General features: G+C 45.4%; 1 protein-coding gene across 1 annotated transcript in view; it reads left to right on the plus strand.

Annotated features, from left to right (window-relative positions):
- The window catches only part of FAF1 (Fas associated factor 1), a 387496-nt gene extending 379785 nt beyond the window's left edge, over nt 1-7711 (plus strand). Inside the window, exon 19 of the mRNA XM_040978567.1 lies at nt 7454-7711. Within this exon, the coding sequence (XP_040834501.1) occupies nt 7454-7537 (84 nt within the window). The 3' untranslated portion in view covers nt 7538-7711. The remainder of the gene's footprint in view (nt 1-7453) is intronic.
- Nucleotides 7712-12759: the final 5048 nt, after the last annotated feature.

Below are 12759 nucleotides of genomic sequence, written 5' to 3' on the forward strand. Positions count from 1 at the left end.
CCAAATGCTTATAATGACTGGAACTGGGCCAGACCAAAGATTGAGAGCTAGGAATTCAGGTGTCCCTTGTGGATCACAGAAACAATCACTTGAGCCATCACTGCTGTCTCCCAGGATTTGCATTAGCAGGAGTTGGAATTTAGAAGCCAGATCCCAAAGCTGAGCCCAGGCACTCCAAAAGGGGGTATTGATGTGTTACCCACCAGGCCAAATGCCTACCCCTCACTATTTTTTTTTTTAATGAAAAAATTAAAATCTAGAAAGTGGCTTGCCCAAAGTCAGATTGCTCTGATCCTTCTCATCCTGCCAGCATGACACAATCCCAGCTTTGGTAGTCTGCACAGAGGGACCCTGCAGAGCCAGAGCTCGCCAGGCACTTGATGGAGGGAGGGCCTCACAAATAGGTAGTCTTTCACTGAATGGGTGGGTTTCCTTAAGCTCAGGGAAGTTTATTTTGGTCTGTCTGTGTCTGAGGTGGAGGATGGGACCTGTTTGACTCTCATCTTGGTAGAAAAAGGAAGACATGCATGGCTGAGGTTCTGGTGTTTGTGCTTTCAGTGTCCTGGAAGTACTCCTCCAGTGTTGCCCAGGGTTGCTCCTTGGAGCCAGGCAGTGCAGGGGTCCCTTCTACTCACTGCCCCTGATGCATAGGCTAGAAAATGATACATGCTGATCTCTAAGAGATGAGCATGCAAATACTAGAGCAGATTTGACAATACAGATTTTCTACCATGAAGATGCTATAATTTCCTGAAGTGCAAATTTTCCTCTAAAACTAGGAAAACACTTTGAAAAATGCTTGCTTGGTTTATTGCCAATTTACTTATTCGCAATTCCAAACATTGAACTTGAACACTATAACTCCAGGAATGAGAGAGAACACTGTGTTAGGGCAATTGTATAAAGGGGTGGAGAGTTACGATGGGAATTTTGAGGAAAACTGGAGGGCTTGCATTCTGGTTCTGCCTCTACCACTTATGTGGATAAATACAGGCAGACCAAACAGGCTGATTCCCAGGTACTATTTGCACTGTATTTCTTCTGTACGCTCTTATAGTACTTTAATACTATTTTTTTTAAGAGAAACAACCTTTTTTACTAAGCATAAAACAGTAGATACAAACTCCTTTATTCCATTAAAACATAAAAGTATTGCCTCCGCAAAAGTGTTTTAAATTTAAAAGGGTTGATAATAATACCTACTCCCACATGATAAATACTTTGTAAACTCTAAAGTACTATACAAATATTGCTGCTATTACTGTTTTTAGCATTACTTAGCTCTTGCCCTCATAGTTTCCAGCCTGAAGTAGTAATTAGTATATTTATACTCAGGTGTTAGAAACAAGAGAAGGTAGAATAATGTGACTAGAGAAAGCCCCAGAACAGTGTCCCGTCCAGCAGGACAGTCAACGGGGGTCGCAACCACCTAGGAGAGAATGAGGGACAAGAGACACAAAGAATGGACAGCAAGACAGGATGTCTGATCAAGATGTCAGTTTATTGATTTTAGTTGAGGGTTTTTATATTCTTCAGTAACTAAGGCTCAGGGAGGAAAGGAGAAACTAGGATGCAAGCCATGGTCTCCAGACCGATTGTTCTTGAGCAGCCACCATATGCACAATAGTAACCAGCATATCAACAGTAGCATAGGTAATCAGTAACAGGATGTCGGCAGGTACAGCATAAATCACATTCTGAAACAGTTGCTAGAAACAATTGAAGCTAAGCGTGTGATTAGTTTCATAACTTCTTTCCCAAGCATCTAGCCAGCCGAGGGTTTTCCACTGGCCCACAGTTCTATATTCAAAATGGCTTCAATGTGGCTACAGTACACGGCTCCTGACAAAACAGAACTCAAGAACTTGAGTAGAATGCCATGTCTGCTGCTGTGGGACCTGGGTCCAGTCACTGTGGGGGCCCACAATCCCAGAAGGCCCACCTGAGCTGCAATGTTTGGACTCTCCAACTTTACAGAGCTCCCATACCCAGACATTCTAGAATTCACAGCATGGCCAGGGATGAAGATATGTCTCATTGATTCTCACTTTTCCAAACAGCAGTGTTACATATTGTAGAAAAGGAACCAAAACCCGGAGAAGTAATAGAAATAAAATGTATGTGAAATTTCTTACTGCTGAGAAAATCAATCTGGGAAAGTATAGCCGGATTTGGCAAAGAACATGTTCCATTTTGCTAATATGAAGATGTTTCACCAAGCCAATTTGCTACATTATTAATTTAACCAGAAAATATATCAATTCAGGTTACCTAAGTACAGTGAAGAAAATGTCAAAGTGGTTGACTTTCATTTTCTAACTATAGACAAGTCAGCCAATCCCTCTTACCTGAGAGCACCCCGCCTTCTCTAAGGAGTTTCCCAAAGGGTGGGTTTCTCTGTTGATTTACAGAGTCAATAATTCAGTAAAGTCCCAAGTAAATGCCAAAACACAAGCTCAGATTGGGTTTTTGTATTCGTATTTTATAAACACTTCAGGATTTTTTTCCCTTGACCCTTGACCTATTGCCATTTTTAAAGTAGAGATTCTATATCCCGAAAGCTTAGTTAGAAACAAGCTAAGGATCATCTCCTCCAGCCTCTCTATGTGGCTAGGTCCCATCTCAGCAGCAGCCCTGGCAGCTAGACTCTGTACCCAGGTGGGCCCGTGCTAGAAGGCCTTCGTACACATTCTGTCTCTGCCCTAATAGACTTGTGACCTTGGACAAGTTATTTCATCCATTCCGTGGCTCAGAGTACTCATCTATAAACTGGGAATGAAGATTTTGGGCCCGGCGCAGTGGCGCAGTGGTTAAGGTCCTCGCCTTGAACGCCCGGAATCCCATATGGGCGCTGGTTCTAATCCCAGCAGCCCCGCTTCCCATCCAGCTCCCTGCCTGTGGCCCGGGAAAGCAGTCAAGGATGGCCCAAAGCTTTGGGACCCTGCACCCATGTGGGAGACCCGGAAGAGATCGGACGGAAGATCTTCCTCTCTCTCTCTCCTCTCTGTATATCCACCTTTCCAATAAAAATAAAATAAATCTTTAAAAAATAATAATAATACCTACCTCAGAGGATTACTATGAAAATTAACTTATTCCATAACTGTAAAGTGCTTTGGAAAATTCTCGGACAAAGTAAATGTTTGGTGAATGTTGGCTGTCATCTTCGTCACCATCTTTCAGGAAGCCCCCGTTTGAATGCTCTGCGGACCACAGGGAAGTCACTGACCTCTCCTGTCCTTCCCGCTGTTTTCCCAAGACAACCTGTCCACATTTGGCCAGACACATTGTGATTCTCATGAGCTTGAAGCCAGACCTTTGGCAAGATAATCTATAGTAACTTGGTCTGTAAGCAGTCAATAGTAATACCTATTTCACTGGACTGTTGTGAGGACTCAAGAAGGTACTTTCTCTATACATTGTATTTAGCATAGCTCCAGCCACTTGGTAGGGATCCAGTGATGCTGCTACAATAATATTGACAGACAAACCAGAAAATCAAGAGCAGAGGAAGGAAGAAAACTAGAGAAGCTACGTTGGCAGCTACAGCTATGTCTTTTTTTTTTTTTAAAGATTTATTTTTATTATTTTTTCATTGGAAAGGCGGATATACAGAGAGGAGAGACAGAGAGGAAGATCTTCCGTCCGATGATTCACTCCCCAAGTGAGCACAACGGGCCGATACTATGCTGATCTGAAGCCAGGAGCCTCTTCCGGGTCTCCCACGCGGGTGCAGGTTCCCAAAGCTTTGGGCCGTCCTCGACTGCTTTCCCAGGCCACAGGCAGGGAGCTGGAAGGGAAGCGGGGCTGCCGGGATTAGAACCGGCACCCATATGGGATCCCGGGCGTGCAAGGCGAGGACCTTTAACCACTTGCGCCACCGCGCCGGGCCCTACAGCTATGTCTTAAAAAGTTCTTTTTGCCTGGCTGAGTTGTTCTTCATACAATTTTAACTCCTACCCACTGGAGCTCTGTCTTCTACTTGCTAGCCCTGCGGATAACTCAGACTGGTGTGGCCACCTTCCTGACCCTCCAAGAAGTCATCTTGCATTCTGCAATTGTTTCTCAAAGTTGTTCTTCAGCTCCTCCATACCCCAAATAATGGATCGATTGATTTTAAAGGCAGATCATCAGAGAGGGGTTGAGAATGCTGGTTCATTCCCCAAATTACCATAGCATCCATGGCTGGACCAGGCTGAAACCTGGAGCCAAGAACTCTATCTGCTGCTTTCCCAGGAGCATTTTCAGGGAACCAGATTAGAAACAAAACAGTGGGGACCTTGAATGAGACCTTGAACTCTGCAGACAGGTCTCACACAGTCTGAGAAGCGTGATGTCTGTAATACTCTAAGTCCCCTTGGGTAATTTGTCCATGTCAGGCAAACAAGCATGAACAAAGATTAACCTTGGTATACTTGAAAGTTCTTGTTTAGAAAGACTGTAGGAGGAAGGGAAAATGGCTGGGCTGCGCTATGGCGAATCTGGTAAAGCAGCTGCCTACAATGCTGTTTCAAGTCCCACTTCTAATCTACCTCCCTGCTAATGCACCTGGGAAAGCAGCAGAAGGTAACCCAAGTACTTGGGCCCCTGCACACATATGGAAGACCCAGGAAGAGCTTCAGGCTCCTGGCTTTGGCCTCGCCCAGCCCTGGCCACTACAGTCATTTAGGGAGTGAATCAGAAAATGAAAGAACTCTCTCATGTTCTCTCTCTCTCTCTCTCTCTCTCTCTCTCTCTCTCTCTCTCTCTCTCTCTCTCCCCGACCCTCTCACCATCCCCACTTTCAGATAAACGAATATTAGGAAGGGAGAGCAGACAGGAAGACAGGCTGGACACCAGAGGGAGTATCCTAGCAGAACCTCATTGCTTTTGAAGTAGTCCATAGGCAGCTCAGCCTCACTGAAGTTCTAGAAAGGGGTCTTCAAAGAGTAAGGTGCTGCTAAGTCAGAAAGAGGGAAGTACTAACTGGGCACTGGGATGGAAACAAGAGGCAGCCTGGTACAGAACTCAGCTCCAGGCAGATTTGGAGATGAGCTCCAGCTTGAAAGAGACCAGGGCCCCCTCCCCAAAGCAGTCTGCAGCCGGTGATGGCCACCACCTTCTGAGTACTGGCTCAGCTCACAAATTGTGCCATTTAACCATCACAACAACATATAAAGGCGAAACTTTGAATCCCATTTTAGAGGTGGGAAAACTGAAGCTCCTAGGTAACTTCTGCACAGTCCTATAAGTAGGAAGGATTTGAATCTAAGTTTGTGTTGCTCTTTGTAACCATTATGCTATACATACAGATTGTCTCTAACCATACGAAAAATTTAAGCAAGGTCATATGCATCTACTTTGAGCCTCAACTTTCTCGTCTTTGTGACCTCACTTACATTGTTGTGATATGGATTAGAGATCATGTGTTTGAAATGCCTAGCATGTAATATGTGTCCTAGAAATTTCAGCGTCCTCTGTTTCAAGTGCTAGCTCTCCCACTTCTAAGACTCAGTTTTCTCATGTGATAACTCGGTTTGGCTTATGAATCTCTCACCATACATGTTGATAACCCCAGCAGAGTAGAGCTCAGGCCTGCTGCTTAGCTCCCCAGCCCCCTCTGCCTCCTAGCACCTAGTCCTGCCTCACTCAGAGCTCGGACACTACTATGGGTTTGGTTTCTCCCAGCAAACATCATATTTACAAACCACAAATAACAAAGTAGAAGATGCCGGAAGAGCGCTGGCATGTTAATTAAGAACAATAGCAGAAGCAGCTGGGCAGAAAATGCCAGACTCAGAGGCAGAGGCAGCATAGCTCTGTTTGTTGACAGAAGCCTGTGCAGTATTGGACGGTAATTGGGGAAGTAGGTAAACATTGCCAGCAGCTTGCCCCCAGTGCTTTGGAAGAAAGACAGCAGGCTGGCCCCTCCCCACTACCTTGCCAGCCCATCTGCCATAACCCAAGAGATACCAGTAGAATGAGCACTGTTCTAGGTGTCTTATAAGCAGAGAGGATTATGGGGACTGATGTGTCTTCTTAATGACCCTCCTGGGCATTCCAGATTTCTATCTGGATACAGTTGAAGATAGGGTTCTCCCTTAGCTCACCAGCTTGCCTATAACACTTGACCTTGGCTCCCTGGGTGTCTCACTCCCTCCACCAAGGAGATAGCAGAACTGTGTTGTAGAAGTGACTTAAGGGGAGGGAGGGAGGGAAGAAAGGGGGAAAGCCCTATACCTACAAAACGGTGTAACGGAAAATAAGAGTTTGTTTTTGTTTTTTTAAAAAGGAGGTGGCTTGAGTTGAGCAGAAGACAAGCTTGCCTGCCTTGGGGGCCCAGAGCACCCTCTGTTTCCAGCAGAGCAGCAGCCTGAGGCCTACCTAGAGTTGTTGTGGCTTCATACCGCACACGTGTAGCTGCTCATTGGGCTGTGTGTCTAGGCCTCCTTAGTTGCTGTCGCACTCAGCAGCCGTTATTGAACACCTGCTCTGTGCCAGACTCAGTGTTAATTACAGGTTTTCTCATTTCATCTTCACCTCAGTCCTGCAGGGTTAATACTGACTCCAGAGCCACGAAGCTGATAGCCAACACAATTGTAATTTAAACAAGAGGCTTGCTAGTTCCAAACCAACATCCTTTCCACTAAACCAGTATTTCTCAACTTTTTAAAACTCATGACCGCTTTTAAAAATCTGGTTTCAGTCATTCTCGGACTGAAAAAAACTACTCCTGCCACTGGCCCAGGAGAGCATAAAATTAAATTTAAAATCCCTATATGATTAGCGCATTCCATTGAGTCAAGAAGATTCTGTCTAGCTTTACCTCCAATTGTTGATTATCTGAAATAATTATTTTGTTGTTTCTAAATGAAAATGACCTTGACTCATTTTTTTTTTCTTTCAAAAAAGGTATACTGCCAGCGAGGAGGCTTTTCCATAGGGAGCTTCCCTCATCAAAAGAAGTACCTGTCATCTGTCAGTACTCTCTGGCCCTTCTACAGTAGTTTTTTTAAAAAAAATGATCAACCCCCAAGGCTTAGTTCTTGTCTCACCATCCAAAAAAGGCTGCCCTGCAATCAGGAGTTCATGGAGCTCCTAGGGGCCTTTGGAATGCTGGTCGGTTGTTTACTCAGCATCCTTGTAAGGGCCCCTGTGCTGCTCTGGCCAAGCTCTGCTGTGTAGGTGAGGGACCTCACCTGCTCAGAAGCTACTGCCAGAGATGCAGTGCTGCTGATTCTTCCACTTCACTAGCTCTGAGACAACCTCTTTGAGCTCTGATTTCCTTGCTTTAATGGAACTAACACCTACATCACAGGTTGTTTTGAAGATCAAATAAGATAATGTAAAAACCGTCATGCCAGTACACAGTAAGCTCAAAGTCAATGTGCAGAGATACACTGAATGCCATGTGGGTAAGATAGTCCTCATTCCAACCTTCTGAATATGTCTGTGTGTGTGTGTTTTTTTCCAGGTAACTCAGCTGGACCCAAATAAATCGTTGTTGGAGGTAAAATTGTTCCCTCAAGAAACCCTTTTCCTTGAAGCAAAAGAGTAAACATGGTCCAGCAGTGGAAGTAGCCGTTCTTGACAAGCCAGCGGCCTGCATCCAAAGAAGGGCTCCTCACAACTCCCCACACACTCGTCTCATTCAATTCAGTGTCACACTTCTGCCTCGTGCAAGATTGTTGGAAAAAGAAAGTAATAATAAACACCTACTTAAAATTTCCCATCCGCGAGTTCCCGACTGTCATTCCAGGCTGCCAGCCCCTCAGCCCGTGCGCTTCGCCATGCCTGGTAACTAAGGAATGCACTGTGAAGTGTGAGCAGTCACTGTAGAATGATCTCCTCTCCGGGCCCATCTTTCCCTCACAGTGTCTACGATGGCTCTCTCTGCGCCGCGACGCCAGGATGTTTGAGATATTTGATATGTCTCATAGAGCCAGGGCTCTTGGGCCTCTTCCTTTTTATCCTCGTGACTGTATTTCTACTTTGTCACCTAATTTTAAGAGGCCAGGGTGGAGGGGGTGCTCAGATGAGACATTCTTGATGTGGAGATTAAATGTTGTAGGAAAAAAAAAGTGTATCACTTTTTTGACTGTCGTGATAGTGAGGGTGTAAGGTGTTGTTTGAAGACTGCATGTTACATACACACAGGATATTTTATTTATCGCTTCTGCCTTGGGTCCCTGGAGAGATCTGCTCTTCCTCTGCAGTTTAGGAAACTGAATCTAGAGGTAAGGTGCCAGGAGGGCCGTGCCCAGGTGCCCAGGCTGTGAGAGCCATGCCAGCTGCAGGAAGCTGCTCTGCGGTTTGCACTTAGGCAGTGAAGACCTCCTTGATTCCAGCCCCCAAGTCGCTAGTCCATCAGTGTTCACTGAACACAGTTCTTTTTTATTAGTATTTTTTTTTTATTGGAAAGGCAGATATACAGAGAGGAGAGACAGAGAGGAAGATCTTCCATGCAGTGGTTCACTCCCCAAGCGGCCGCAACGGCTGGAGCTGAGTCAGTCAGGAGCCAGGAGCTCTTCCAGGTCTCCCACATAGGTGCAGGGTTCCAAGGCTTTTGGCTGCCCTTGACTGCTTCCCCAGGTCACAAGCAGGGTGCTGGATGGGAAGCAGGGCCGCCGGGATTAGAATTGGCACCCATATGGGATCCCGGCATGTGCAAGGCGAGGACTTTAACCACTATGCTATCATGCCAGGCCCTGAACACAGTTCTTACCTGTCACCAGAATCAAGTCAGCTGCCCTGTAAAGTCCCCCATAATTAGGAACTTGCTTTACTATTCCATTCATTTAGCATTTTAGTATTAGAGGTTATATCCCTTCCCAAATGAAGGGGACCTCTCTCTGTAGCTGAAACTTTAGCCTGATGAATTTAAGAGAGTAAACTTGGGCACCTAGCTCAGAATATTCTTCTTGCCTGGAACTACATATAGCAGTTTTGAGTTTGATTTAAGAAATGTAGGTTTTTGTTCATCTGGGTTTGAATTTTGACATTTAGTTCTCTGGGACATCATTCATGCCCACATAGTCAGTGATTTATTAATCTTAGAATATTTCTCTGTAGCTGTCTTTGCATCACCATTGATCTTTATCCTAGGGGCTGGGATCCCAATTTTGGTTTTTTTATGGTTGTCCAAAAATGCAAAGTCTTCAGTATGTCCTCTCAACCCTAGGAATGGGTTCTCGGATGGCTAACCAAAGCTGAAACTCTGCCTGGTCATTTTCCCTCTGTCCAGAAGTAAAATTCCACCTTGTGTCTTTGCTCGAATGCTCCAGTGAGGGACTTCGTATGAACACTGTCCTGAAAAGAGATGTGTTCCCAATGGACTAGTGCCAACTGCACTGACCCAAGTGTAGACCCTTTCTGGCCCTGGCGGTCTCTCCAGAGACTCCCCCTGCTTTGGGGAATTCAACCTGAGCACTTCCCAGCCAGCTCCGCACCAGCCTCCTCACCTGATGGGTCCACAGGTTAGTTCCTTCTTGCATCACAGGCTCATGTGGGCATCCACTGTTCCTTTCCTTCCGGTAGCCCTGGTTCTGTAATAGCTGTGGGGAAGCTGCAGTCCTCGGTCAGGCCACACTCAACACAGCAGCAGTGTTTCTGTATTCTAACAGTTTCTGCTTTACTCTAAAAGTGATTTCCTAAGTTATTCAACACTACTTAAATGTATAAAGTTGATATACACTCTTCCTCATTGTTTTAAAAAGTTGTTCTCCTTCCTCAGTGTCTGCTTAGCTTTATGAATTTTAAAGCTGCATAGCTTTAAAAGTCCTAGGTTCGTTGTCACTGTTGACACATGAAGTTCTGGTAAGCTGAGCTCCAGACGTGAGCTAAAACAATCTTACCCCTTCTACAAACCACACGTAGAATGACTTGTTTTCACCATGGAAATGGCAATGTCCTTTGCAGTTCTTTCTTAGGTTTCACATCCCAGTCTGTAGATAGAGTTAATCAAAACATCAGCTCCGCAGCTTCTGCCCTGCTGGGTTCGGTTACGCTCCAGGGCTCCTTGTCACCTCTCCCATTCCAGTTGTGCTCTTAGATAATCAATTTTTAAGAGTACTGGCTTAAAGGGCCAGCACAATGGCTCAGCTGGCTAATCCTCCACCTACAGGTGCCAATATCCCATATGGACACCAGTTTGTGTCACAGCTGCTCCCCTTCTGATCCAACTCCTTTCTTGTAGCCTGAGAAGACAGTAGAGGATGATGACCCAAAGCTTTGGGACCCTGCGCCCATGTGGGAGACCAGAAGAAGATCCTGGGTTGTGGCTCCAAGCTTCAGATTAAGTCACCTCTAGCTGTTGTAGTCAGGAAAATCTTTATTTCTCTGTCTCTCCTTCTCTCTGTAAATCTGCCTTTCCAATTAAAAGAAAGGAAAAAACTAGCTTAAGGACTGGCACAGTTGAACATCTGCCTACTGGTGCCAGCATCCCATATAGGTACTGATTCTAGTCCCAGCTGTGTCCAGCTCTGTGCTACGGCCTGGGAGGGCAGCAGAAGATGGCCCAAGGCCTTGGGATGCTGCATCCACATGAGAGACCTGGAAAAAGCTCTAAGCTCCCAGCTTTAGATCAACTCAGCACTGACTGTTGCAAATATTTGGAGAGTGAATCAGTGGATGGAGGATATCTCTCTCTCTCTCTCTCAAAACCTGCCTTTTAAGTTAAAATAAGTAATTTTTAAAAACTGAAGTATTGCTGATTTCCTGTTGCCTTTCAGAAGGATCAGTTTTTTAGAGGGCTCTAACTTGAAATGATTCCATGCACTGGCACTGCTAGTTTTACGGGACCTACAGGTACAGACATCCAGTCAGTTAGATGAGCACATCTTTATGGAATCTTTCTCTTTTGATGTAAGAGACTGAGATTTAGTTTTTATGGATTTACTTCTTAGTGACATTATCTAAACATGAATTAAGTCTGAGATTTTTATTAAAATTGCTGCACCCAGGGCTAGGATTATGCCTCACATGTTGAACCACCTGCTGTGACACTAGCATCCCATGTGGGCAACTGTTCTGGTCTCAGCTGCTCCACTTATGATCTGTCTTCCCACTAATATACCTTGAAGAGCACCAGAAAATGACCCTAGTGCTTATAACCCTGCCATCTACATGGAATACCCAGATGGAGTTCCGGCTTCAGCCTGGACCAGCCCTGGCCATTGCAGCCATTTGCAGAGCAAGTCAGATGGTAAACGATAAATCCATTCTCTCATTCTCCTCCTTGCACACGTCTTTCTCCTCCTCCGCTTCCTCTTTGCACTACCTCCTGCTTCTTCCCCTCTAATTCTGCAATTCAAATAATTTTTAAAATCTTTTTTTTAAAAAGACTGCTTCCCCAAAGCTAAACATACTGATATGACTGTGTTAACTCAATTGGATGGTTTTATTTTGTTTTCTTCTGTTTTGTTTTCATTTTTGTTTGAAAGACAAAAAGATTACCCAAGTGCCTATGACAGCTAGGACTGACCAGACCAAAACCAGGAACCTAGAACCCAGTCCAGGTCTCCCCTGTAGCAACAGGAACCCAAGTACTTGAGCTATCATTTTGCCAGCCTGTGCCTCCACTTGTAGCCAGAAAATGAAAATAACAACAGTATGTGGAAGCTAAAGCTTTATGGAAATGAAACTAATTAAGGTGAAACAGCACAGCTATTATGTGTTCTGCAGACACATGTGGGATTTAACAAGAAAGGAGTATTGGTGCTGACTTTATGGGAGAGGACCCAGAAGACATGAAGTGTAAGCACTGGGCTCAGGGGTTAAGTGACTGCATTACCTGCATCCAAAATCTGAGTACCTGGTTCAAGTCCCAGCCCCTCTGCTTCTGATCCAGGTTCCTGCTCATGCCTCTCCTGGGAGGCAACTGGTGACAGCTCAAGTACTCAGGTCCCTGCCACCCAAGTGGAGACCAGCTGGAGTTCCAGGCCTTCAGCCTCGGCCTGGTGGAGACCTGGCTGCTGTGGGCATTTGTGGAGTGAACCAGCAAGTGGAAAATACTGCTCCCTCTCTCTCTCAATCTCTCTCACTCTCACCTGTCTCCCTCCTTCCTTTCAAATGAAATGAGAAAAAGTCGTGAATTTCCAAAATCCCTTTTGCCAAATAGAAAGGACCTAAGGAGTCCAAGAGAGCTGTATCGAAGACCAAGTATGCCCAGTACTGAGCTCAAGCCAGGGCAGAGGTCACCCCATCACCTCACAGCAGCAGGTGGCTTGCCTCTATTTGGAAGGGACTCCAGGCCCTAAGGAGTGACGTGGCTGGATTGGCGTGAGTTCCACAGTTAATAAATAAAGATCAGACTGTGACTCCAAGGCCCCTGCTATGTTAACGCTGTAATTCTGCCTTCCACGTCTGAGGCATTTCAAATAATACTTGGAACAATAATAACTTTCTACATACTGTTGGGTTCTAAGAGAGGAAAACCTACATTTTAACAGAAAACTTGGTTCTCTAAAGTGCCTGGGGAGCTAGAATTTCAGCACCACCTTTTTGAAGTGAGTGCAGGATTTCAGAAGAACCCTGTGCGTTCCAGCCCTTTGACATCTCCAAAATCCATCCCCTGCTCCTTCTTCCTTCACCCCACTGCCATTCCTTTTCAGACCTTTATCATCTCTCACGTGGGTTGTAAATCCACATCCTAACTGATGTTCCTTTTTCCATTCCCTTTCCTCTTAGGCCAGTCTGCACATGACTGCCACAAGAAGCTCTCTGAGATACCTGCCTCCGCACATCATACCCCCACTTTAATCCTCTCACCAAAGTTTTTCT

This window comes from Ochotona curzoniae, unplaced genomic scaffold, assembly GCF_017591425.1.
Source record: "Ochotona curzoniae isolate NIBS_2020 unplaced genomic scaffold, NIBS_Ocur_1.0 contig_291, whole genome shotgun sequence".
NCBI lineage: Eukaryota > Metazoa > Chordata > Mammalia > Lagomorpha > Ochotonidae > Ochotona > Ochotona curzoniae.